Source organism: Neovison vison, chromosome X, assembly GCF_020171115.1.
Source record: "Neovison vison isolate M4711 chromosome X, ASM_NN_V1, whole genome shotgun sequence".
Classification (NCBI taxonomy): Eukaryota; Metazoa; Chordata; class Mammalia; order Carnivora; family Mustelidae; genus Neogale; species Neogale vison.
This window is the reverse complement of record NC_058105.1, coordinates 105,988,999-106,016,613: the sequence shown is the minus strand read 5'-3', so window position 1 is coordinate 106,016,613 and position 27,615 is coordinate 105,988,999. Positions and strand designations below refer to the sequence as shown.

General features: G+C 40.3%; 1 protein-coding gene across 2 annotated transcripts; it reads right to left on the bottom strand.

Moving 5' to 3' along the window:
* Positions 1 to 9,639: 9,639 nt before the first annotated feature.
* On the bottom strand, positions 9,640 to 26,926 carry TASL (TLR adaptor interacting with endolysosomal SLC15A4). Of its 2 annotated transcripts, none has more exons than XM_044235057.1 (2): positions 26,736 to 26,926; positions 9,640 to 11,051 (listed from the first exon to the last, which is right to left on the bottom strand). In XM_044235057.1, the coding sequence occupies exon 2, from the start codon at positions 11,048 to 11,050 to the stop codon at positions 10,157 to 10,159; it is 894 nt and encodes a 297-aa protein (XP_044090992.1). In that variant the 5' UTR covers position 11,051; positions 26,736 to 26,926; the 3' UTR covers positions 9,640 to 10,156. The 2 variants fall into 2 exon arrangements, with proteins under 2 accessions (XP_044090992.1, XP_044090993.1); XM_044235058.1 differs by lacking the exon at positions 26,736 to 26,926 and adding an exon at positions 17,072 to 17,175.
* Between the last annotated feature and the right edge of the window lie 689 nt (positions 26,927 to 27,615).

The following is a 27,615-nucleotide window of genomic DNA, read 5'->3' as shown; positions in this document are numbered from 1 at the left end:
CAGACAAATAGATTTTTAAAAACAAAGCACTCTTAGGGTCAGGAAGGCTAGTATACAATGATAAAGATTAATTTTGCTAAAAAGAAAACACACACAAAACAGACAATCATATCAAAAAATGGGCAGAAGATATGAACAGACACTTCTCCAATGAAGACATACAAATGGCTATCAGACACATGAAAAAATGTTCATCATCACTAGCCATCAGGGAGATTCAAATTAAAACCACATTGAGATACCAACTTATACCACTTAGAATGGCCAAAATTAGTAAGACAGGAAACAACACGTGTTGGAGGAGATATGGAGAAAGGGGAACCCTCTTACACTGTTGGTGGGAATGCAAGTTGGTCCAGCCACTTTGGAGAACAGTGTGGAGATTCCTCAAGAAATTAAAAATAGAGCTTCCCTATGACCCTGCAATTGCACTCCTGGGTATTTACCCCAAAGATACAGATGTCGTGAAAAGAAGGGCGATTTGTACCCCAATGTTTATAGCAGCAATGGCCATGGTCGCCAAACTGTGGAAAGAACCAAGATGCCCTTCAACGGACGAATGGATAAGGAAGATGTGGTCCATATACACTATGGAGTATTATGCCTCCATCAGAAAAGATGAATACCCAACTTTTGTAGCAACATGGACGGGACTAGAAGAGATTATGCTGAGTGAAATCAGTCAAGCAGAGAGAGTCAATTATCATATGATTTCACTTATTTGTGGAGCATAAATACCATGGAGGACTAGGGGAGTTAGAGAGGAGAAGGGAGTTGAGGGAAATTGGAAGGGGAGGTGAACCATGAGAGACTATGGACTCTGAAAAACAATCTGAGGGTTTTGAAGGGGTGGGGAGTGGGGGGTTGGGGGAACCAGGTGGTGGGTATTGGAGAGGGCACATACTGCATGGAGCACTGGATGTGGTGCAGAAACAATGAATACTGTTGTGCTGAAAATAAATTTTAAAAATTAATAAAAACAGTTTTAAAAAAGATAATAAAATTCCAATGATGGATGAATCTAACAAAATAACCTCAAAATATGTAGGGTTAAAATTGATAGGATTACAAGAACAAAAAGGAGAAATTGATACCGTAATGGTGGGAAATTTAAATACAGCTCTTTCAATTATCCATAGATTAGGGAGAAAATATTCAGCAAGGGGATCAAAGATCTTAGCAACACAATGAAGAATTTTGATCTAGTTGCCCTGTAGAGATTTGTATATCCAAAAGCTTGGAAATATGTGTTCTTCTTAATAACATATTTTGTAAATAAGGCAGTTAAAAAATTGGATCATGTACTGGGTCACCAAATGAACCTTACCAGTTTCCAAAGCCCAAGTACCTTGCAGACTATTTTCTCTGACCATAAGTCAATTAAATTAGAAAGACTACAAAACAAGTAATTAACAAATCTATTCACTATTGGGAGTCAGTGTCCCATGGGTCTCATATTTCTGCAAGTCTTCAAGGAGAGGCACTGCCTCGCTTTTTGCTGGGCTATCTTTTCAAGGATGTGAGTATAGAACAAAGGCTTGGTAGACAGATACAGGGTCTTCCTCCCCTCTACAGTATAAAAGATTTGTGTTCCTTAAACTTGGAGTTCCTCTCCTGCAACAGAACTGACTGCAAATTCAGGTACTACCTGGCCCCTTTTGCATTACCCTGGAGCAGCTGGGGTTTGGGGACCCCGCCTATGAAAGCTGATATACTGGCTATGGCTCATACTGTGTGTAACAACAGCCTTTGTCTCTCTATCCCTCTCAGTATCTCTCTGTTGGTTTTTTTTTTTTTTTTTGGTATGGTTTTACTCTTTAAAAAAAAATTTTTTTTTAAAGATTATTTATTTATTTATTTGACAGAGAGAAATCACAAGTAGACAGAGAGGCAGGCAGAGAGAGAGGGAAGCAGGCTCCCTGCTGAGCAGAGAGCCCGATGCGGGACTCGATCCCAGGACTCTGAGATCATGACCTGAGCCGAAGGCAGCGGCTTAACCCACTGAGCCACCCAGGCGCCCCTAAAAAATTTTTTATTGTGTTTTATTAGTCACCATACAGTACGTCATTAGTTTTTGATGTAGTATCCCATGATTCATTTTTTGCGTCTAACACCCAGTGTTCCATACAATCTGTGCCCTCCTTAATACCCATCACTAGGCTCACCCATCCCTTTACCCCCGCCCCCCAAAACCCTCAGTTTATATTCCGGAGTCCATAGTCTCTCATGGTTCATCTCCCCCTCTGATTTCCCCCCTTCATTTTTCCCTTCCTTCTCCTAATGTCCTCCATGCTATTCCTTATGTTCCAAAACCACAGTGAGAACCACCTCACATCAGTTAGAATGGCAAAAATTGACAAGGCAGGAAACTACAAATGTTGGAAAGGATGCAGAGAAAGGGGAACCCTCTTACACTGCTGGTGGGAATGCAAGTTGGTGCAGCCACTTTGGAAAACTGTATGAAGGTTCCTCAAAAAATTAAAAACAGAGTTACCATATGACCCAAGAATTGAACTACTGGATATTTATCCTAAAGATACAGATGTAGTAGAAATAAGGGGCACATACACCCCAAAGTTCATAGCAACAATATTCACAGTCACCAAACTATGGAAAGAGCCAAGATGCCCTTCAGCAGACAAATGGATAAAGAAGATGTGATCTGGGGCGACTGGGTGGCTCAGTGGGTTAAGCCTCTGCCTTCGGCTCAGGTCATGATCTCAGGGTCCTGGGATGGAGTCCTGCATTGGGCTCTCTGCTCAACAGGGAGCCTGCTTCCCCGTCTCTCTCTGCCTGCTGCTCTGCCTACTTGTGATCTCCCCCTGTCAAATAAATAAATAAAGTCTTTATTAAAAAAAAAAGAAGATGTGATCCATATATATGATGAAATATTACTCACCAGCATCCTTTGTGTCTGACCCAGGCGTCAAGTCTTCTATCATCATCCACAAAATGAGGGTAGGTTAACTTGTTGGTTTGCAAGTAGCATAAAACAGCTGATTATTCATGATGAATGACATCCATATTTTTAGAAGTTTTTAAAAAAACTACTAAATAAGTCAAAATGAAAGGTATAGTATGTCTAAAAATAAATTATAAAAATACTGCATGTCAAAACTTAAGGAATATAGCAAAATTTGTACCATAAATGAAATGTTATAGCCTTAAATACTTCTCTGAGGGGCACCTGGATGGCTCAGGCATTTTAAATGCCCAACTCTTGATTTCGGCTCAGGTCATGATCTCAGGGTTGTGAGGTGGAGCCCCAAGTTCTGGCTCCATGCTCAAGGTGGACTCTGCTTGAGATTCTCTTTCTCCTTCTTCCTCTGCCCCTCCTTCCCCACTCAACCCTGCCCCTCATTCAAGCACGCATGTGCATGTGTGTGCCTGCTCTCTCTCTCTCTCAAAAAAATTACTTCTCTTAGAAAAAGAAAAGCTGCAAATTAATTGGACATTTAAAAAAAGAAAGATTAAATCTAAAGGAAGCAGAATAAAAAGAGTGTAAATCAATGAGAGAAAACAGAGAGAAGAACAACAAAGACAAAAATTGGTCCTTCGGGGGGAAAAAATACAAAGTAGACATATTTTCAGCCATATTCAAAAAAGAGAGAGAAGGCCCCAAAATAAAAATGATAAATGAAAAGGAGGAACCTAACCCAGATAAAACAGAGTTGAGAAAGATAATGAGCATGAGGCATTCCCATTATAACAAATTAGGCAAAAAAGGGCAAATTCCTAGAAAAATAGAACTTAACCAGAATTGACTTGAGAACAGTATTATAAGCTTGATTGTCTTGCTAATATAATTGGAATTAAAGCAATAATTTAAAAATCTTCCTTTGAAGCAAACACCAAGCCCAGAAGAGATCATCTCAATCTCATGCAAACTGAAATGAGGTCAAGATTTGTCAAGGCTAGGGATTGACAAGATGTCTTACATATTACTGCTGAGAATGGATTTATCTCCTTAATTTGAAAATTCATGTAGTTTATGACCCAGCAATTCAACCTTTAGGTGTGCACCCGAGAGATACTCATACATACATGCACACACAGTGCCACCAGGCTGAGAGTGAGGTCGGTGGGAAACATAATTAGCAGTGAGGCTTATACAAAACATGTACAGGAAACAGAGGCAGAGCAGTCTCCCAAGTTTTAATGGTCTTGCTACATAGTTTCGTTATTTGCTGAATACTGTGAATCTACTACCCTTTATTTATTTTATTGTATGGTAATGTTTTTATTTTGTACTAAACCATTTTGTGTATTTAAAAAAGAGAGAATACTAAGTGTAATTAAGAAGTGGGTTTTCAGAGCACCTGGGTGGCTCAGTGGTTAAGTGTCTGCCTTTAGCTCAGGTCATGATCCCAGGGTCCTGGAATCGAGAGCATGGAGTCTGCTTCTCCCTCTCCCTCTACTGCTCCTCCTGCTTGTGCTCTCCTGTTCGCTCTCTCTCTCTCTCTCTCTCTCTCAAGTAAATAATAAATAAAAATCTTTTAAAAAGTTAAAAAATAGAAAGAACTGACTTTTTATTACTCAGGCAAAAATGGTAAATGCATAACTTTAGAAGAAATATTTGTCATCAACCACGGAGATCACAGTAGTATTATTGACTACATGTAAATAGAAATCTGCTGAAAAGACATCAGTATCTATGGCAAAATTTTATAGTTATTTAAGACCATACCTGCATAAGATGGAAGGAATGTGACATATCACTTTTCAGAGAGGTTAAATACCCATTCTTAATTAATTTTACTAATTTTTAGTCCCGTTTTCTTGTGCATGTATAAAAAAGCTAATGTAATCATTATAAATATGCTTATGCCATGAACAGAAGAAGAATTTCTTATAAAGTGAAATGACCCTGGATGCTTCAAGTAGAAAATCGGTTAATTCCAAGAATCATTCATTTCTTTCCATTCAATTTATGAAATTGAAGTAAAGCTTTGAGTGCTCATTCTGTTGAAGATGAAGCATCTGGCATTAATATCAATGGTATTACAAATCAATAAAAAAGTTAAACTTTGAAGATCAAGTTTTACTTTTGATAGGATAAAATGATTGCTAATTTTGGAAGAGCAAAGCATCATAACAAGGACAATGTTTTTCACTAAATTAAGAAACCTATAGAACAAAAGGATATTCAGAATAGGTCATAGTAGATACAAAATTCCTAACTGCATCCAAATAAGAAGTAATATTCTACCAATTGAAATGAAAGTTGTAAATACTTTAAAGTATTTTAATAAAGACACAGAATAAATGAACTATAAAATGTTCTTAATAAAACTGACATTGACTAAAAATAACAAGGTAATATGAGTTTTCTCTACTTCCTGTCATCAATCAGGTTGCAGAAAGGCTGGCACTTTTGAAAAACTCTTTTGTAAATCAACCTAAGTATCTTCATTAATATTGAACTTTTAGGTGAATTAGCCTTCTCAAATTTGGTTGCATTTCGCTCAAAACACAGTTTTGGAAACCACTGGAGCTCCTAGATAAAAATTGCAAAAAGGAAAGCTGGAAACTTACCTTTGAAACAAACAAACAAAAAAGGAACTACACAAACGGAATGACAGTAGCACAAAGAGTATGCAAGATTTAATTTTGATATTCTGTTTTTGGACTTCAGAATATCTCAACTTGTGGAAAGACTCCTTTGGTGGAGCTCTAGTTTTTAACTGGATAAATTTATTATCTTTGTCAGCATCACACCAAGAAGACTTTAATTTTGTAGCATTGAAATTTAGCACAACATTTCGAAGTATCATAAAGACAACGTACTAGACCCAGTTTGTCTTGTAAAAACACTTACTGAAAAATTGAGTCAAAGATAGCATCTAGAAAATATACTTTTTCTATATTTCTTAAAGATTATACCTGCTTTTTAGCAGTTGGAAGGATATTACCTCAAATAAAAATATTGGTAACCAGCCATTATGTACCTTCTCATAGAAAGACAAAACACGATCCATGAATTCTTCTTGGAAAAGAAAAAAACAGTCCTACAACTGATTAAGCCTCTAGGTCTAACTACTAATTTAAAAGAAATGACAGAAAAATACTCTGGGAATGCATTCAGCAAAATCTAAGAATAAAGTTCCAAGTTAGTTTCCAAACTGTAAGGAAAATGAACAAGGATGAAGATTACAGGACACTTGAGACATATCAGCCAATTGCAATATATTGACTTTATTTAAATCCTGATTCAAACAAAGAAATAGAAATTTGCCAGACACCGTGGAAGCCACTCCACATGTCCCACCCTAATCACAACCTCCTCTTCCTTTCAAAAGTAACCATGATTTTGACCTCTAAGCTAATCATATCCTTATCCTTCTTAATAGTTGTATCACCCGTAGACATTTTAATTTAGTTTTGCTAGAGATTATTATGCTAAGCGAAATAAGTCAGTCAAAGACAAATACCATATGGTCGCACTCATATGTGGAATTTAAGAAACAAAACAGATGATCATACTGGGGGGGGGGAAGGGAGAAGGAAACAAACCATAAGAGACTCTTAAAGAACAAACTGACTGTTGATGGGTGGGGGATGGGATAGATGGGGGATAGGTATTAAGGACAGTACTTGTGGTGATGAGTGCTGTACTGGGTGTTTTATGTAAGGGATGAATCACTGAATGCTACACCTGAAACCGATAACACACTGTATGTTAACTAACTAGAATTTAAATTAAAAATTTGGAAAGAGGGGTGCCTGGGTGGCTCAGTGTGTTAAAGCCTCTGCCTTCGGCTCAGGTCATGATCCCAGCGTCCTGGGATGGAGCCCCGCATCGGGCTCTCTGCTCAGTGGGGAGCCTGCTTTCTCCTCTCTCTCTGCCTGCCTCTCTGCCTACTTGTGATCTGTCTGTCAAATAAATAAATAAAATCTGTGGTGTGTGCGTAGCTTCTAGAAGCTGTAAAGGGTAAGCAAGCCATTTCTCCCCTCTAATGTCCAGAAGGAATGCAGCCTTACCAACACCTCGATTTTAGCCTATTGGGAATAATTCTGGACTTTTGACCTCCATGACCCTAAGATAATAAGTGTGTTCTATTTTAAGTCCCTAATTTTGTGTCCATTTGGTACATTAGCCATAGCAAACTAACATACTGCTGTGCGTGCATTCATGCAGCACAGTTCATGGACTCAGAACTCCCTGTGGTATCGCACTGACATCTTTGCATGAAACCCCTCCCCTATCTGTCTACCCAAATCCTATATTGCTCTTCAAAAGTCAATTAAACCATAACTTTCTTTGGCATCTGCCCTGGGCTCCCCAACTGTCCACCATCTCCTAACCCACCTACTTTTAGCCCATGTCATACTTGAGTTGAAGTCATTGATGACTGTGTTTCTGTTTGTGCCACTTTGCCAAGTTGCTGCCTAATAAGGGGCTTTGTCACTTGTCACCTAGCTATTTGCTAGGCCTCCCCAACAATCTAGTAAGCTGGCAGAGAACAGGGCCTACTCCCCTGTGTGTGTGTGCATGCACACACATGTCTTCCCTATGCTTCATGCACAGTGCTCCAAACACCCAAAATAACATTAAAGTAAGGCTCACTGGAAAAGAGAAACCACTCTCTTTTGTAATGAGTTATTTCTTAGTGAATAAGTTTAAAGAAAAGTATTCATGATATTTTATTATAATGTACTTTATTATGCTAACATGTTAAATTAAGTTCATTTATTCAGTTATTTTTCTCCTTGAGGAGGAACTCGCAATAGCATTTGATTCTAATCAGAATTACTGGTTTTCATACTGATGGTTTTTCACTTTGGCCACCAGATGCAGTATCAAACACAGCCAAATATATCCATTTGACATACATTAGCTGGGTTCCTACTATGTATAAATAGTGTTTAAGACCTGGAGAAACAAATGAACAAATCAAAGCTTATGTTCTTGGGTGGGGGTGAAGATCTGCAAATATTATCCAGCAAAACAATGAAGAAAACGTAGTGGTGAAGTGACTGAGTTCTTTTCCTCCAGAGAGGAAGTCCAGTCTTTAATGAGGAAAAAGCATGGTGGTCAACAAGAGAGCAGGTGGTCGTACTTAAGGACCAGGACTTTGAATTTCAACAGAACTGAATTGGAATCCAGGTTCACCACCCACTCCTTCCCCTCCCACAGGTTATTTAACTACTCGCCCCCACCCCCCCAGCCAAGCGACCTCATGTCTGTGGACAAAAAAAGGGATAATAGGCATTTGCTCTCATAGGTGATGAGAATCCTACAAAATAACTTGTGCAAAATACTCAACATGGTGCCAGACACATACCAAGCCATTAATAAAGAGTAGCTATTATTTCTATAAATTTAAAACAATAAAATATCTGACTAATCATTTCAAAACCCGGTTTCCTTACTCAATATTACAAGTTGTAAAACATTAACTTATAAAAATAAATACTGAGAAAGGTAGAAGATGGTGCTTTGCTCCACCTGGATCACTGCTTCTGTATGAGGCGCTCTGTCCCCCAGCCACTGCTTCCACTTGGAGAGTAGTGCCCTGAACTCAACTGTCTCAGCTCAAGTTATGCCCCCTTCTGGTCGAGCTGGAGAACCACAGCCAACCCTCTAATTGCAATGTGGATCCATTTTGAAGGGCCATGCCGGCTCCAGAGCTCCCTGAGATGGCCAGAGGCCTCTGGAAACCTGTTCTGTTTCCTCACTCCCCAGGAAGCTACCTCCCCAGACTTCCCCATGGGGAGCATGGTTGGCATCCTCTCTCTGTAAGAGGATAGTGCTTCAGGCCCTGGTGGCCCATTAGTTCTCTGCCGCATTCATTCAACCTGCCATTTGTGTGTGAAAGCAGCCATTGACATCACATAAATGAATGGGTGTGGCTGAAGTAGAGTAAAGCCTGATTTTATGGACACTGAATTTGAGTATCTTAATTTCACCAGTCAAATACTTGGTTTTTCCCATTTTTAAATGGTAGAAGAAATTCTGAGCTCAGTGGGGTTCAAAAAGGATGTAACTAGATTTATTGTGATCATTTTGCCATAGATACAGTGACTCATGGTATACACCTGAAACTAATGTAATGTTACATGTCAGTTATATCATAATCTTAAAAATAAGCAGCAGGCTAGATAAGGCCAGTGTTCCATGTTTTGCCATCTTTTAAGCTAGAAGAATGGGGTAGAGCAGTGAGGTGTTCATGAAGCTACCATTCTAGTGCATATGAGTTGACAGAATTGGCTATGATGGGACCCTAGAGCTTGTAACCTTGTTTAGAGGATGCAGGAGACCCCTTCCTGGTTCCACAAGGGTCAAGAGAAAGTGGAGAAAAAAAATGAAAAGGAGGGAAATTAACATTCGTAACTTCTTTAGGAACTTAGCACCACCAAGAAAATAATATATAGCAAAATAAAAGGAATGATTTTAATCATGATGTGAGGGGTGCCTGGCCAGCTCAGTCAGCGGAGCATGAGACTCTTGATCTCAGAGTTGTAAGTTCAAGCCCCTAACTGGGTAGAGAGATGACTTAAAAATATGGTCTTAAAAAAAAAAAGAAAAATTCACCATATGATATTTTTCATTTAGAAAACTTCGTCTTCACTAGTAAACAGAACTAGGAGGTTAGAGTAGATGTAGCTAAGTAATCATTCAAAAAAACACAACTGCAATTTGCTAGTGTATGAATGTTTATAAAGAATATTTAATGATCTGATAAAGAATAGAGAAAAGAAATAGAATTTCACATCTATGGGAACTGGTCTTTCTACCCAAACACAGCACCCTTCTACAGTCCATTCTTCTCAAGGAATTTATTTACTCAACAAACATTAATTCTTGACCCTGAAACATTTGGCTTTTTGTTTTCCCATGTATATGTTCTTATTTGGCTTGGCTTCTTTTTAAACTTCTGTACTCCTTTAAATCATACCTTTTCTTTTTGGGTCATTTTTATTTTTTCTTTGTTGCTGAACAACCTTAGCTTTGAAATTAGTCCTTATGGCTCCTCTTTCCACATGCCTTCATCGTGTGTAATGGTAAGGTTTCCTCTGAATTCACACTTGACTTCCATCCAACTTTTACTTCTCTAACTCTGGACTCCCCTTCACAGCCACCTCCTGCACATTCTCAGAATCAATGAAGAAAGTGTTGTTTTAGCTCAAAATATTTGAGAGAGCGGCTTCCTCTCTATGGATTGACATTGCTATACTGAGAAATATGGAGACTAGGCGTGCTGATTTCACTTGATACCAACTGTAATAGACAGTTAATGACTATGTCCTTGGCTTTGGAGGTCTCCAGATTCTTCTCTCTAGACACTTGGAGACTGATTTGATCCACACTTGTCATGATGAGTTCAGACGCCAGGATCTGAGTGGGAGAACTGTCATGAAACTCGGTGTCCATGATGTACTGCTTATATAACTCAACCACCTTCTGCTCCAGGTACTCATTCAACACTGCATTTGACATGGGCTTCTGCATTTGCAGGCTGCTTTTCTCTTTGATGCTGGTTATTCTCCAGTAGGATGAGTACCGCTGGATAGGTTTCTGGGGAAAGTAGCTGGGCTGGGGGGAAATGGAATCCTCCATGGGCAAAGGAATCTCTGATGACTTCAGCAAGGGGCCGTATTCAAAACTGCTCTGAGGGGGAAAATCTGTTGTCACTGAATTAATAGCCATCACCTGGTCCCCTGCAATATGTAAGTCATTGTAATTCTTGCAAATACTCTGGCAGGAGGGTGGAACCAAGTAGGTCTCTCGGCTGGAGTCTCTACATATTTCAACTGCAGCCACGTTGGGACTTTCAAACACAGGATTGGGGTTTGTCTGCAGCATTGTGGCTCTCTGATTTCTACTGTGTTGGCTCTCTCTTGAATGCACTGAAGAAATAAACTTGTCCGAGGATTTGCAGCTCACATACCGACTTCGCACTTGGGTTTCATCCACAGAGCAGTAGGAATGAGTAGCAGATTTCGTCTCTTCTTCCCTCTCCTCAGCCGCCTGCTCATTATAAGATGAACAGCTCCAGTGGATGTCCTTCTGGTAGGCAAGTCCACTGAGATACCCTTCGGACAGCATTCTAGAAAGAGAGTTGATAAGTAAAATGGAGGAAATGAAGACTGGAATTGTAAAAATGAGCAGTTGAACATGGCAGGGATGTCCATTATCACCACTGCAATTCAACATAGTAATAGAAGTCCTAGCCTCAGCAATCAGACAACAAAAAGAAATTAAAGGCATCCAAATCGGCAAAGAAGAAGTCAAACTCTCACTCTTTGCAGACAATGTGATACTTTATGTGGAAATCCCAAAGGACTCCACTCCAAATCTGCTAGAACTCATACAGGAATTCAGTAAAATGTCAGGATATAAAATCAATGCACAGAAATCAGTTGCATTTCTATACACCAACAATAAGACTGAAGAAAGAGAAATTAAGGAGTCGATCGCATTTACAATTGCACCCAGAACCATAAGATACCTAGGAATAAACCCAACCAAAGAGGCAAAGAATCTGTACTCAGAAGACTATAAGGCACTCATGAAAGAAATGGAGGAAGACACAAAGAAATGGAAAAATATTCCATGCTCATGGATTGGAAAACAAATATTGTGAAAATGTCTATGTTATCTAAAGAAATCTATATGTTTAATGCAATCCCTATCAAAATATCATCAATTTTTTTTCAAGGAAATGGAACAAATAATCCTAAAATTTATAGGGAACCAGAAAAGACCCTGAAGAGCCAGAGGAATGTTGAAAAAGAAAGCCAAAGTTGGTGGCATCACAATTCCAGACTTCAAGCTCTATTAGAAAGCTGTTATCATCGAGGCAGTATGGTACTGGCACAAAAACAGACACATAGATCAATGGAACAGAATAGAAAGCCCAGAAATAGACCCTCAACTCTATGGTCAACTAATCTTTGACAAAGCAGGAAAGAATGTCCAATGGAAAAAAGACCGTCTCTTCAACAAATTGTGTTGGGAAAATTGGACAGCCACATGCAGAAAAATGAAACTGGACCATTTCCTTACATCACACACGAAAATAGACTCAAAGTGGATGAAAGACCTCAATGAGAGGGCACCTGGGTGGCTCAGTTGGTTGAGCAGCTGCCTTTGGCACAGGTCATGATCCTGGACTTCCAGGATTGAGTCCCGCATCGGGCTCCCAGCTCCTTGGGGAGTCTGCTTCTCCCTCTGACCTTCTCCTCTCTCATGCTCTCTCTCACTCATTCTCTCTCAAATAAATAAATAAAATCTATTTTTTAAAAAAAAGACCTCAGTGTGAGAAAGGAATCCATCAAAATCCTTGAGGAGAACACAGGCAGCAACCGCTTTGACCTCAGCTGCAGCAACTTCTTCCTAGAAACATCGCCAAAATGCTCCACATCCCTCGGCATCAGGGAAATACAAATCAAAACCACACTGAGATACCACCACACACGAGTCAGAATGGCTAAAATTAACAAGTCAGGAAATGACAGATGCTGGCGAGGATGCAGAGAAAAGGGAATTCTCCTATACTGTTGGTGGGAATGCAAGCTGGTGCAGCCACTCTGGAAGACAGCATGGAGGTTCCTCAAAAAGTGGAAAATGGAGCTACCGTACCACCCAGCAATTGCACTACTGGTAATCTACCCTAAAGATTCAAATGTAGTGATCCGAAGGAGCACATGCACCTGAATGTTTATAGCAACAATGTCCGTAATAGACAAACTATGGAAAGAACCTAGATGTCCATCAACAGATGAATGGATAAAGAAGAAGTAGTATATATATACAATGGAATACTATGCAGCCATCAAAAGAAATGAAATCTTGCCATTTGAGACGGTGTGGATGGAACTATAGGGTATTAGGCTGAGCGAAATAAGTCAATCAGAGAAAGACAATTTTCATATGCTCTCCCTGATTTCCCTCCCATATGAGGAAGTTGAGAAGCAACGTGGGGGGGTTGGGGGGTAGGATAGGGATAAATGAAACAAGATGGGATCGGGAGGGAGAGAAACCATAAGAGACTCTTAATCTCACAAAACAAACAGTTGCCACGGGGAGGGGGATAGGAGAGGGTGGGTGGGTTATGGACATTGGGGAGGGTGTGTGCTATGGTGAGTGCTGTGAAGTGGGTAAACCTGGTGATTCACAGACCTATACTCCTGGGGCTAATAATACATTACATGTTAATAAAAAAATCCATACAACAATAAAAAATGAGCAGTTGATCGTAGCAAAAATAAAGGGGGGCACCTGGGTGGCTCAATGGGTTAAGTGTCTGTGTCTTTGGCTCAGGTCATGATTTCACGGTCCTGGAATCAAGCCCCACATTGGACTCTCTATTCAGCAGGGAGTCTGCTTCTCCCTCTGTGCTCCCTCACTCCCTCCCCCACCCCTGCAAATTAAATTTTTTTAAAGATTTTATTTATTTGTCAAAGAGAGAGCACAAGCAGGGAGAGCAGCAGGCAGAGGTAGAAGCAGACTTCCTGCTGAGCAAGGAGCCCAATATGGGACTCAACCCCAGGAATGGGCATCATAACCTGAGCTGAAGGTAGGTGCTTAACCGACTGAGTCACCCAGGCCTCCCCAAATTAAACTTTTAAAAAAATTTAAAATAGAGGACAAAAAAGGTGATAACATTTATCCACCAAGCCTTTAATAATTATGTGTCTGTTGTATACCAGGACTATGGCCTATGGTAGAAATAAAAAGACAAAGAGAAATAGTTAAGTCTTTCAAGAAGGTTCTACTATGGGAGGAAAGCTGGGTGCAGACAATTACAATATTACATTACGGAGGATTGGAACAGTGATGAGTACCGAGAAATTACGGAAGATGAGCCGCTAATATAGCCTGGGGCAAAGGCAGAGAAGTCACAGAATAGGTCCTAGGGAAGGTGACATTTTAGCTAAATTGTGAACACTGGAAGTTTCAGCCATACAGAGTTAAAAGAGAATATGTCGGCATGGCCTTTTGGCCGTGTGCCAGGATGCTGAGCATAAGTGGAAGGGGCTAGAAAAGACTGCAATTGGGTCTTGGAGGGTCTTGGGTGTCAGGCAGCAGTGTTTGCTTTCTGTTCGAGAGAAAATGGGGACTGACTGAGAAGTTGGAAATTGGGGAAATAACTAGTGAGTTATGGGGAGAGGGGGTGGAATGCAGAAACTTACAATAAATTTTACTGAAAGTAAGAACTGAGTCTTACTCATCTTTGTATTGCTCCCTGGGAACTGGCACAACTGTTTGCATTTTGAAGGGACTCAAAGTATAGCTGTTAATAGCTGGAATTAAGTAATCAACAATGGAAGGTAGGAAAAGAATTCACTACAAACCCATCACAAAGGCCCACGGAGCCTCCCTATATCTGCAGCAGGAGGGGTTCCCTGCTCTGTCCTGCCTGCTTCTCACTGTATGACATCCTGGAAATGTCTCTGCGCCCAGCTGATATGTTTACCTCTCCCCTAGTTAGCAAGGAGCTTTCTGGATCTGGGACTTTGTTTCCACCTGCCTCTCCTCTGCCCCCTCAGCAGGTGTCCCTGGAGTCTAGAGTGGCTGGAACAGGCTGGAAAAAGAGCAGCTGCGCTTTCTAAAAACAGAACCGTGTGGTATTCCTGGCAGTGGAACTCCAGACAACAGCAAAGGTAACTGTTCCTCATTGGCTTTGAGGGCCAGGCTTTTCAGACACATCTATTAACTTGAGCCTGAAATTGAAAAGTCAAATGAGGGGACGCCTGCATAGCTCAGTTGGTCACATGCCAACCTTCGGCTCAGGTTAGTATCCCAGAGTCCTGGGATAGAACTCCTTGCTCAGTGGAGAGTCTGCTTCTCCCTCTCCCTCTGCCTGCCTTTCCCACTACTTGTGCTCTGTCTCTCTCTCACAAATATTAAAAAACAAAACAAACAAACGAGAAGTGTTTTTGAAAAAGTCAAATTAGGAAATAATGTTATCTAAACAGATGGGTCCTATTTTTACATTTTAGCATCTATATTGTTACTCCCCAAGTGATTTTTTAATTGTATAAGGATACTATTATAAACAGAAAAAAAAACAGTATACTTGTTTTAATTATATAAGTTACTTTTTCAGTGTTGATTTTTCTTTTTTAGAACTACTGGGAGATAGAGTCAGTAAATTTATCAATTATTTAAGTAATACTATATTCTACTCATTGTTCCATACCATAAAGACACAAAATTAAAGGTCTTCAACAAATCTGTGAGGTGATTCTTGTGTGCCAGACACACGTAGGAGGATAATGAAACTGTTTCCTGAGAAAACTTTCTAAGTGTAGTTCTTCCCTCAAACTGAACATCAAGATGGAAAGGCAGCTCTTAGATCCATGAGAAGCAGGTAATTGACAAAGCAATGCACCTTATCCCACAGCTGTAATAGTGATAGAACTCGTTCCTGACTCGCCCCCTCCGCCCCACCCCAGCTGCCCCTAGGGACTTCAGCCATCAAGGTCTCAGAATACCGTCTGAGAAACCAGAACAAAAATGAGGCTTTTTACTTCCGAGTTCATAAATGGTCTTCTAGAATTCTTGGCAGAATCCAGTTTCAGAAAAAGGGCTTTTCGGGCGCCTGGGTGGCTCAGTGGGTTAAAGCCCCTGCCTTCGGCTCAGGCCATGATTCCAGGGTCCTGGGATTATGCCCCGCATGGGGCTCTCTGCTTAGCGGGGAGCCTGCTTTCTCCTCTCTCTGCCTGCCTCTCTGTCTAATTGTAATCTCTGTCTGTTGAATAAATAAATAATCTTTAAAAAAAAAAAAAAAGAAAAGAAAAAGGGCTTTTGAGAAAACGTAACTTGAACATTTAAACTTGAGACTCCAGAGCCCTAACAGATGTACGGCATGGTATTTACGCATCCACATGAGACTACTGGATATAATTCCCCACCAGTAGAAGTGCTGTGATTCCAGCTAGCTTTGGGAAGCCAGATAGAGAGGTCTGCACCCTACCTCCCACAGAAAATACGAGGAAGCAGCAAGTCAAGGGAAATTCTCTCCTGCTCAGCGTGGTGTGGGAGGATGAGAACCAGCCACATGGATTGCTTCAATGGACAGGAATGAGGCTGCCTCATCAAGTCGGCTCATACACCCAGAGCCTCCAGGCCTGGAGGAGACCTAGGTTAGTGGTGGGATGATTGCAGACATATTTATAGACTGTTCTCCAGGTACTGGATGAATAAGTTTCCATGGATCCCCGTACGATGACACATTGACCACCTCATATGCACAAGTGTGTCAGCAAGCTGGCATTGAGGGGAGAACCCAGTGAGGAAGGAGCCCTGCAGTGACTGAAGAACTCCTGATCAATTTTAAATCTTAATATTTATAAGAAAATCGAGAACACGAGACAAGTGCAATAACATTTCAGAAGCCAGAAAGCAAGAGACCAAGGGTTAATGTCTTTGGAGATGAGAAAACTGACTCTTAATAAGAACTGCGGAAAAATACAAGAGCCAGTTCTGGGCAGAAGGGATGTGAGCTACTGTCTATAGTCTCAAGGGGACAGAGTGGATGAAACAATCTTTAATTAAAAGTAGGATGCAATAAAAAAATTCTCAAGTCCTTAGAAATTAAAAATGTTAGTGAATTTTAAAGCTCAGTAGATAGATTGCGAAGTAAAGTTGAGGCAAACTCCCAGTTTGAAAGTAGAACAAAAATACAGGATGAAAAATGGTAAAGATAAAATAAAAAAAACAGTCCAGGAGATTCATTATCTGAGCAACAGAAGTCTCAGAAAGAAGACAGAGAATATAGGGGAGAAATTTAAACAAAGAGTGTTTCCCAGAACTGGAGGACAGGTTTCCAGAATACTGGGTAGATGCCCACTTTTCCTATAGGTCCCCTCTTGTTACTGTAAACCAACTGCTTGGGAAAAAGAGAAAACTTTATACATTTTTCAGAGAGAAAAAAAGAATACAAGAACCAGAACATTTAGACTTCTCCAAAGCAACACAAGAAGAAAGAACGTTATGTAACAATGTCTAAAAATTTTTGGTTGAAATTTATAATCAACCTAGGATTTAATAACCTAATCATCAATCGAGTATAAGGATAAAATAGATATTTTCTTAAGTCACAAGTCTCAAATAGCTCACCTCCCAGGAAGTCAGTGGAAGTTGTGCTCTACTGAAAGGAGTTAGAGGCTCGAAAGGCAACTTGGCTGCTTGAAATAGATCAGAAGTCTTCTGGAGACTTCATAAGTCTGAGCCCTCTGAAGTAAGATTTATGTAATTGATTATGGACTTGGCGGTGAATTAGGAAGAGCAAAGCAAGTGAAAAATTTCAACCAGTGCAACAGAACTTTCTGAAATGATGCAATGATCTCTTTCTGTCCAAAATGTTAAGCAATAGCTACATGTGGTTAGCAAGCCCTTGAAATGCAGCTAATGAAACTTATTTAAATTTTATTTAAATTCATTTAAAACCCCACATGGCACTCCATGGGACAGCATGGGATTAGAAGATACTGATGGTGATAACATAAAACTTTAAAATACTCAAGACAGGCAATGTAATTGTAATTTAATGTGTACCAGGTGATCTGTCATTCAGAGCCACATCTGATTAATTCATCTCTGTACTCCTTTCAAGGAGTGTTGGAGAGGGGTTCTCAAAAGCTAGTGAACCAAGGACATAAACTCTGAGCTATTTGTTGATGGTCTGTGGGACCCTAATCTGAGACACTTTAGCTATTTTGAAACCAAGATTATATGACACTTCCTGTTCATTTTTTTTTCCATTACTGTGTGGGGAAGTCTAGAATCCCTATGTGAGTGGTTCAAGGAAATTTTTAAAAGCTATGTTTTAATAGTGTGGTCTCTTAGGTGGGTCTGAGGTGATGAAAGTGCCATCTAATACAGATTTCTCGGGTGATGGATATGTGAAATATCTGTGTTGTCCAACACGATAGCCAAGAGCCACATAGGACTAGTGAGGGCAGGAAACATAGCTAGTGTGACAGTTTCCTTTCATTTAAATTGCCACGTTTGACTGTCATATCACACTTCACAGATCTAGGGAATTATAATCTCTAGCTTATAAGTTAAAAAGTTGTGCAGCAAAAAAAAAAAGATACGGTTTACTACATTGCTGAGTTGGACATAGTTTTGGATAGTCACAATAATGTATAAAGTGGTGAAAACTGATCTAACCAAATTTGAGGTGTAGTCACAGGATGACAAAGTGAGGAGACAAGAATAGTACTTGATCACGTAGAGTCATGTAATGGCAATAAAAATTGTCTTAGGCATTTGCCTCCATGTCGAGACTGGGTGGTCAACAGATGAAGAAAAAGGAACATGGACTTAGTACTTGGTGTATGTATTCGATAGAAGCCAGGGGAGGGGAAAAAAGAAATGAAATCATTATCTGATTGATGACAAAGCAATAAATGAGGCCCCAAAGAGAAAAATACAAAAGTTGGCAGTAAATACTAAGTAATTATTTAATAAAAAGGAGATAAAAGTAGTTCCTTTTGGAAAAGAGGGGCAAGGACGGCTGTTTTGCCTTAACAAACCTCTTAGGATAATTTGACCCAAATTATGTTCATGTACAACTTGGATTCATTTCTTAATGAAAGTAGAAACTTACTATTTTTAAAGTAACTAAGGGGTTGGGGGGAAGAGGCTGGCCCTTCCTATACAGCTGAGTTTGTGGTTAAAGATAAAACACTTGGGGTGCCTGGGTGGCTCGGTGGGTTAAGCCGCTGCCTTCGGCTCGGGTCGTGATCTCAGAGTCCTGGGATCGAGTCCCGTGTCGGGCTCTCTGCTCGGCGGGGAGCCTGCTTCTCTCTCTCTCTCTCTCTCTCTGCCTGCCTCTCTGCCTACTTGTGATTTCTCTCTGTCAAATAAATAAATAAAATCTTTAAAAAAAAAGATAAAACACTTTTTTTTTTAAAATTTTTGAGAGAAAGAGTGTGCAGGCAGGGTGGGGAAGCAGATGTGTTGGGGTTGGGGGTGGTGTTTGAGGGGAGGGACAGAGGGAGAGAGAGAGTCTTAACAGGCTTCATGCCCAGCACAGAGCTGAACCTGGGGCTTGACCTCACAACCCTGATATCATGACCTGAAATGAAATCAAGAGTCAGAAGCTTGACCAACTGAGTCACTGAGGTGCCCCAAAGATAGAATATATTCTAAGGGTGAAGAAGAGACAGAAAAATCACTGTAAAAGGTAAACTTTTATTTGGCTCTAAAAAACAAGAAGGATTTCTCAAGGCATGAGAAAGAGGAAGAATTCTTACAGAGAGAGAAGTCAACAGAAGTGAAGAGACTTGAGTTGTCATTCTCCTGTTGTCAGTAACAGACACCCTTCTGGGTGGGGTACAAGTGTCTATTTTTCATAGTCATGATCACCTAAGGATTTTACTAAAATTTCACAGTCCTTCTTTATTAGCCCTTGTTCCCATTCAGCCCTATCCCAAATCTTCCACTATGTGTCCTGTTTCTTTTTATACCAAATAATCAGCCCTAATGAGTCTTCTTTCATTTTATGTGAATGATGTTTATGAGCACTATAGATCATCTCCACTTCCTCCAAAACAATGATGGAGGAAGGTCTAGGATTTGGTTTGGAATAATGGGTCTTTTGCACCATTATCAGCCGAGAGCTTTGTTGGTAACTTGATTCTGGTGGAACAAGAACCCTATTCTTTTGACGCGTGGGGCCCAGTGCAGGCCACTAAGACAGAAAGCAGTAAGTCCAATGATGGAACAGCAGAAAATAGGTCCTAATTTCTAGGGAGAGGTATGCTTATGGCTAAAGGAAAAGATTGCTTGGCGGGAAGAGCATTTGGGGAAGCAAGTCGAGTCATGTGAGGCTCAGGACGTGCAGTGTACTTTGCTGGCCATACAAAGCTCTGGAAGGTAACTAAGCCCATGCAGAGAGTGCTGGGTTCATCCCCAGCTGAGGGGATTAGGACAAGAATCAGGGAGGGAGGTATCAGAAGAGGAAGAGAAGAAATGAACTTGAGGGACCGAGACTCGTGCACATGGAAATGAAGGAGAGGAGCCAAAAATAACCAAGTCTGGGCCTGCTGGGGAAATGGCACCAGCACTGATGAAAATGGGAGATCAAGAGAAAGAGCTGGAAAAGGAGCTAACAGGTTTAGTGGAGTTCCACCTGAGTCTCAGATGAGATGATCTAAGTGCAAGTCTCTAATTGTACATTGGAAATGCAGGCAGGGAGCCCTTTAGAGAGGCCACTTACAGTCCACAGTGAAATCATCTTCCAGGTGTGTGCAGTGGGAATTTATAATGGAAGCTCAAGGAGCTTCTGAGTGTTGGTAGTCATTCTGGTGGGGAGCCTGCCTTGCACAGCCGAAGGAGGAATGAGTCACAGCCAGAGCAGTAGTATCGATAGCTTTATAAAGACTACAAGAACTTCAAATAACTTGGACAACTCATACTCTTAAAATCTACATTCAAAGGTAAAGTTGCACTGTATATTCGGACTATGGCAAAAAAAAAAAATTCTTGAACAGACTTCTGGTTCTGACCCTGTCACGAGCTGTGGTTTTAGTCTTGTTAACAACAAGCCAACGAAATACCTCACACCAGTGCTAGCTACAACCCACATCCTATTTTCAGTGCTTTTTACGTACTAAATCCCTGGATCCCCGCAAAGACTCCAAGATGGAGGTACTATTACTATGCTTATTACATAGAAGTCAAAATTACTGTGTCCAAAGCCACCAGATATTCAAACACTGGCAGTTAGAAAACAGAGCCCATCCATGAAACAAGATGGGATTGGGAGGGAGACAAACCATGAGTGACTCTTAATCTCACGAAACAAACTGTGGGTTGCTGGGGGGAGGGGGGTTGGGAGAAGGGGGGTAGGGTTATGGACATTGGGGAGGGTATGTGCTTTTGGGTAAATTGGAAGGGGAGGTGAACCATGAGAGACTATGGACTCTGAAAAACAATCTGAGGGGTTTGAAGTGGCGGGGGGGGGTGGGAGGTCGGGGTACCAGGTGGTGGGTATTATAGAGGGCACGGCTTGCATGGAGCACTGGGTATGGTGAAAAAATAATGAATACTGTTTTTCTGAAAAAAAATAAATTGGAAAAAAAAAAGAAAACAGAGCCCACACTCACATGTCACTTAACTCCTCAGTGACTCAACTTCTGATCTGTAAATGAAAAATGTAGGATTAAATCATCGGTCGAGTCCCCTCAAACTTTAATATTGTGTGAGTTATAAGCACAGAGTGTTGAGTGGGTTACTCAGAATCAAAAGCAGTTTCCGAAAATTAGCTGCAGAGGGCAGCAGAGAGCATGCTAAAGCAGCTTTTGAAAGCCTACTCTAAAGCTATGGAGAGGAATATTGGTTGAAATGTATAAACAAAAATTATATATTAACCCACTTAATATTTATAAAACCCTTTAATATACCAGCAGAGTGAAAACAATACTGTATATCCTGACATCCTAAAATTTAAAAATAGAGAAATATTATTTGAGTTTAACTATTAGCATTTAAAAAAATTTCAGTGATTATTTGTGAAATTCTTGACATTAATCTCCTAACAGATATTGTCAAAGGTATACTTCAAACAAATATTAAGACATGTATTAGAGTAAATTTCATCTGAGACCCAGAAATGTAACCCAATGGATTATTTTAATTGTTCCAAGATATCTTATCACTTGAATTTTTGTTTCTCATCCTAGAGAAGATGTATAGGTATATTTAGAATTGCCCATAACTAAGTGTGAAGAAAAAGACATCCAAGGACATTTGCAGATGAGGTGTTCCAGGTGAATTTAGGCTATGTTAATCATTACCAGACAGGGGAATACCAAAAGTAACCTTATATGCAAATTCACATCTTAGAAATATGTGCTAAAGTGCAGAAGCTTGTTAAGCCATTGACTTGGATTTCAGAAGAAATGGCAATGTGAATTCTTCCTTCTTCAGTAGCATTGATATCATTTCTCAGAAAACTCTTGTTCTACTCTGTACATGAAAATACTTTCCATTTATACCCAAACAAAACAGGCATAGATTAAGACCTCTCTAACAGGGAACATTTGGAAAAACCTAAGTTAGGGATCAGCGAACTTTTTTTTATAAGAGACCAAATACTTCATATTTTAAGTCTCTTCTACTGCTAGTGTGCCTCATCACAGGAAAAAAGCCATAGACCATATGTAAACAAATGGATGTGGCCCTGCTCCATTAAGCTTTATTTAGAAAAACAGGCGAAGAGCCAATTTGATTCATGGGCCATGGTTTGCCTACCCTTGACCTACATCAAAAGGCAGGTGCAGTAGCAGGATAGAGCATAATAATAATCATAGTTGTGTCGGTTTCTTTCCATGCATTATGCCTCATTTTTCAATAACACTGCGTGTTAGCTATTACCACAATTTGGATTTTCCAAGCCAGAAAGCCGAGGTTGAGATTGAACCTATGACCTTCCCAAGGACACAAAGCAACTAAGTGCTAGAGGCAAGATTCAAGTTCAAATGGATGAACCCCAAAGCATGTGGTCTGTTGTTAAAATATATCCCACCCCTGCCATGTGGAGAGCAGTTAACATCAAGCAGTCATGACCAGCAATGAGTCCTTTGAGAAGGATGTCCACCCGGAGTCCGTTTACTAACAACAGCACTCGAGAATAAAGGAAGGAAAATATAGGGAAGTGCAGAAAGAAAAGCTCCAAAAAGACAGCCCGTGTTCTCCCCCACAGAGGAATGACCCAGAGGACTTCACCCATGTCCCAGTTGTGTATCGATGCCAGTATGTCTTTGAGGTATTCCAATAATTCATCCTCTCTGGTCTTTTAAACTTACCATGGGAACATTTTCCCTAACCTCTCCCATTGGCTATGGCCTGACATCATCTTGCACCCTTAATGTTACAACCACAGAGTGATGTTAGAGATGTACTGTTTAACTACCCATAGCACCCTGTGACCTCCAAGATCAAGTCCACGTGAGGCCCTGTTGATACATGGTCTTTATCTGTCTTCCCAACCTCCTTTCTGCCTGTTACCACAAGACTGGGGACCCAGCCTTGCCCGATTGCTGCCTATTCTCCACACCTCATGCCCATCCCAGGCCTTCGTGCATTTTTATTTGTCCCAAGATCCCTGCTTTGCTATCCAACCCCTGTTTGACCCTTCACGGTTCCTCTAGCCACAGTTCTGAGCTCCTGGACGTCCACTAAGCATCCTTATCCCAGAATGAGAGGTCTGGCTTATTCTGTCCCTATCAACAAGATATTTTTCAGGATTGCAAGAACTTTGAGCAAAATCAGCAGCGACCTTAAAGAAGTCAGTGAGATAAATCACTGGGTAAAGCTCCTTTGAATGAAGGAGTAACCAGCAATAGCAAAAGGAAAGCGAGAAGATTGGGACTGGTGGAAACTGGGAGTGGTAGGTCTGAGAGCTGGGTTGAGCCAGGGGTACAAAGAACAATCCAGAGCTACATGAAAGAAGCAGCAGGGGCTGGCTCCTAGGAAATAAAGGCAAGCAAAGTCTGTTCAACGTTTTGGAGAAGATCCTGGGCCTGCCTAAGTGGGGTACAGTTTGGTTCCCACCTGTTGTCAGCTTGTCTGCTTAAAAAGATCTGCCTTTTTTTTTTTAAGATTTTATTTATTTATTTGACAGACAGAGACACAGAGAGGGAACACAAGGAAGGGCTGTGTGAGAGGGAGAAGCAGACTCCCCACTGAGCAGGGAACCCAAAGTGGGGCTCGATCCCAGGACCCTGGGATGGTGACCTGAGCCCAAGGTGGACACTTAACAGAACAAGCCACCCAGGTGCGCTGGGATCTGCCTTTTAACAGTCACAAAATGATATGTCTACAGGCACATCTTAGGCTTCTCAAAGTGGACATTGAGGTTTTTCTTGCCTTTTTACTGTGTGGCATCCCTGCGTATACCTCCATGAGCCTTTCCTTAAGCCAGATTTGAAGAAAGTGAATTACAACCTCACAACCCTTGCAAATTACCTTTCCAGGAGCTTGGGTCAGTTTCCTCACCAGCAACACAGGAAATTAACTGTTTTCCACTGACATTCTTCAACACATTCTTATTTTGTAATTTGCCAATCAGATGAGCAGATTTATCCTGGTTCAAGGATGAAGCACTGTCTTGTGAAGATTATGTGTAGGTGACCTATCAGAGATATATTCTTAATGCCCTCCCAATCCTCAAAATACTCCATCTCTTCATCTTTTTTTCCTCTAATCTAAACCCTACATCCCATAATTCCAGTCTTCACTTTGTTTGTTTGTTTGTCTAAGATCTTGATTTCTGGGTCTTGTGACTAAACTACCAAAAGGTTATTGCTGAAAACCTTGAATTTTATTTTGTTCATAATGTGTATTACTTTTTTTTTTCATCATAAGAAGTAAATCTATGTTACATATTTTTCAGCAAGTGATATAAGAAATTTACCCAAAGCAAGATTTCTTTAGGAAGGATCTCTCCATCTAAACAAAGCTTCTGCGGTTTCCTTACTGTTGCCTTTGAAAGTACATGTTTTCTAGAGCTAGAAATGAACATTCCCTTCACTGTCTACCCTGCCTTATATTCCTCTTACTTCCTCTTGGGTAGGATCTGTCAGCGAATGCTCTAAAGTATCATTCATCCGTATATCAATTCTTACTACAAAAGATATGGTTTGGGATTATCTCTTCTATCAAACATGAAGTGATTCTTGATTTCTGAAAGTGTAAATTTGATGGCTAAGAAAATAAAAGGCAAAAGGCCTCTGTTTACCATATTAACATCAGCAAGTAAACTTTCTGTTCAGTTCAGACAAAAGCTAACAGCGACTCCCAAGGGTGTTATCTGGATCTGTGAATTTCCTTATTACCAAAACTGTAAATTTTGATGCAGAAAGTGTGTAAATATATTTTGGTCATAGTTTGGATTTTCTTCATATTTGGTCTTGACCTCTCGCAAATGAAAAAATTAAAGCTTATGATCACTTTTTTGAATTTGACACAAAATGAGAGGAATAGAAAAATAAGAAAATCGATCATAATAGTATTGGTATGGACTGATGTTACATTTCTTTGGTGTTCTAATTGTTAATCATTCGTTGTTCATTTTATTGTTAATTATCTCCATTAACATTTATTTAATCGTGGTCCTATCAACAAAATGCAGTTACAATATACTTGTTTGGGTTCTAAACTGAGAAAATCAAATTGTGAAGAACATATGGATAATTGGAGAAATTTAAATATGGATCATATAATAGGTAATAGTAACATATTGATGTTAAATTTCCTTAACACTGTAATTATGTAGAATACTGCCCTTTTCCTTAGGAGATAAATACTCAAGAATCTGGGGGTGACATGTGTCCTAAAGTCACCAAAGAAACTGTGTCTATATTTGTGTGTATGTGTGTGAAGAGAAAACAAGATAGAAAGTCAGTATGACATCATGCTGTAACTGATTCATCTCCATGATGGAAATTTGGGTGTCCATTGTACTATTTTTTCCATTTTAATATAGGTTTGAAACTTGGCAAATCAAGAACTGGGAGGAAAATAACTCTGTTTAGTGAATGAAGGCAAACTTACATTCTGTCATATTTGTGAAGAGCTTAGAGAGACAGTATCTTATATATCTGAGATCATCATTAGGTATGTGATCAGAAATGTTTCTGACCTTGAAACTGCTATTGAAACTCCACTGTGCTGTGAGCTAACAGGATTAGTGTCCTAGCTTTGTATATCCCCTACATGACCACTCTAATGTGAACTGAAAATACTCTCCTGAGCCCTCGGGTGGCTCAGTTGGTTAAGCAACTGCCTTCTGTTCAGGTCATGATCCTGGAATCCTGGGATCCAGTCCCACACTGGGCTCCCTGCTCAGCGGGGAGTCTGCTTCTCCCTCTGACCTTCTCCTCTCTCATGCTGTCTGTCACTCTGTCTCTCTCAAATAAATAAGTAAAATCTTTAAAAGAAGAAAAAGAAAATACTCTGCACTCCAACAGGAAGCGTCTCAAGCTCCGAAACACACTGTTACTACACTGACCTACAAAAGAAATGTTCCAAAAATATCAGTCTGAATATTCTGGCCAAGTCAGGTCTATATTGAAGTACAGACGGATGTCTGCCAGAAAACGGATGTTTGAGCAGATCTCCAGAGAATTCAGACAAGAGCCGGCCTGGGCATGCAGTGTCTAATACCCACAGGTAGACTTGCCCCCAATCAGCCAGATGGCAATTCAAAAAGCAATGGCACCGGAGATCACATTCGCTTTGAGTCTGCCCCGCCACTCGGGAAAACCCTTATCTCAAGCTCTCGGAATGAATAATTGAGAGTCAAGGCCGATTGGAACTTACTGTAATGGGACTCATCTCAAAACCCCGATCACTGTAACTCAATTCTAGAATTGTACTGTCCCTGAAAAACCTGTAGTCAGGTTTTAGGCCTTTCTTTTCAAAACATAGAAGCTAAATCTGTGCTGCAATTACTGCACGGGGACAGCATCGATCTCACAACCAGTCCTGGATCCCATCCGTCCAAATGCTTAGGTCAAAAAAGTCTTTCAGAAATGCCCAAAGGGTGACACTGGGGAGCTCAGAGAAGCAAGTGTCCGACTTAATTGCCGTTTCTCATCTGGCTCCCTGGAATGCTGGCTTCAACTCCCACTCACCACTGATTTGGTCAACCAGAAAGACATCTGAGATGTTACCATTGCATCTGGCTTCTCATGAGCTTTGCCTAAAAGGGTGACAAGAGAGATGACCCAAGGGGCACTGAGAGGGCCCGTTGCCTCCTTTCTCTTACCTTCGCTGAACACTCTGCTCCGTTGGTCCTGAAGAAACAGTGATCAACCATATAGAGACGAATGAGCCAGCCAAGGCTCTCTTCAGAAATGTCAGCAAGCCTTACACTGGTAAGACCAAGAAACTCAGCTGTTCATTGCCTGGCCATTCTTCTTATAACTGATCCCATGGAAAGAGTTGTGTTTGCTTGAGTCTGATTTGTGCTCAAGAACAGTGGGAAGTCCCAGGAAGGGGGGAGGCAGTAACTGACAAACCCACACTGAGCCACAGAATGGTGTTTCTTCCCCTTTTTTGAAAAATGAAACCTATCTATGAAACTGTCTCTTGTTAAAATAGTTGATCCACACTTTATATAAGAACTCTATCAACCTAAGTTTACTCTTCTAACAGTAAATTCTCTGGGATCCCTTCACCAAAAGAGAGCCGGCGTCAGATAGCATTTAGAAAACTCTGTCTCATCGATGATCTATAATTTTGGAGAAATAGTCTCAGACTTGTACTCACAAACTTTAAAAAAATGCAAATGAAAACCGTTTTCTCTCTCAAATTAACCAAGGTAAAAAAAAAAATGTGATAACACCCTGAGTGGGCAAAGTTGTGTAGAAACAGGCACTCTTCTATGTTAGTGGTAAGATTGTAGACATTTCCAGAGGGCCATTTCCCAATATCTGTTGACTTTTTTTCTCCAAAACTTTAAATAATCATATTCTCTGACCCAACAACTTTATATGTATAAATTCACATATGTCACATATTTATATCAGTGCACAAAAACATGTGAAAATGTATTTGTTGCAGCATTAAGTAAGTAAACAACTGGAAAAATATGCATAAAGAGGACATGAGCTAAATAAATGTAGAGCTGTGTAGAGTACTACACA

What these genes read in the sequence shown, in the direction of transcription:
- TASL (XM_044235057.1), bottom strand. Translation starts at nt 11,050, where the DNA reads ATGCTGTCCGAAGGGTATCTCAGTGGACTTGCCTACCAGAAGGACATC.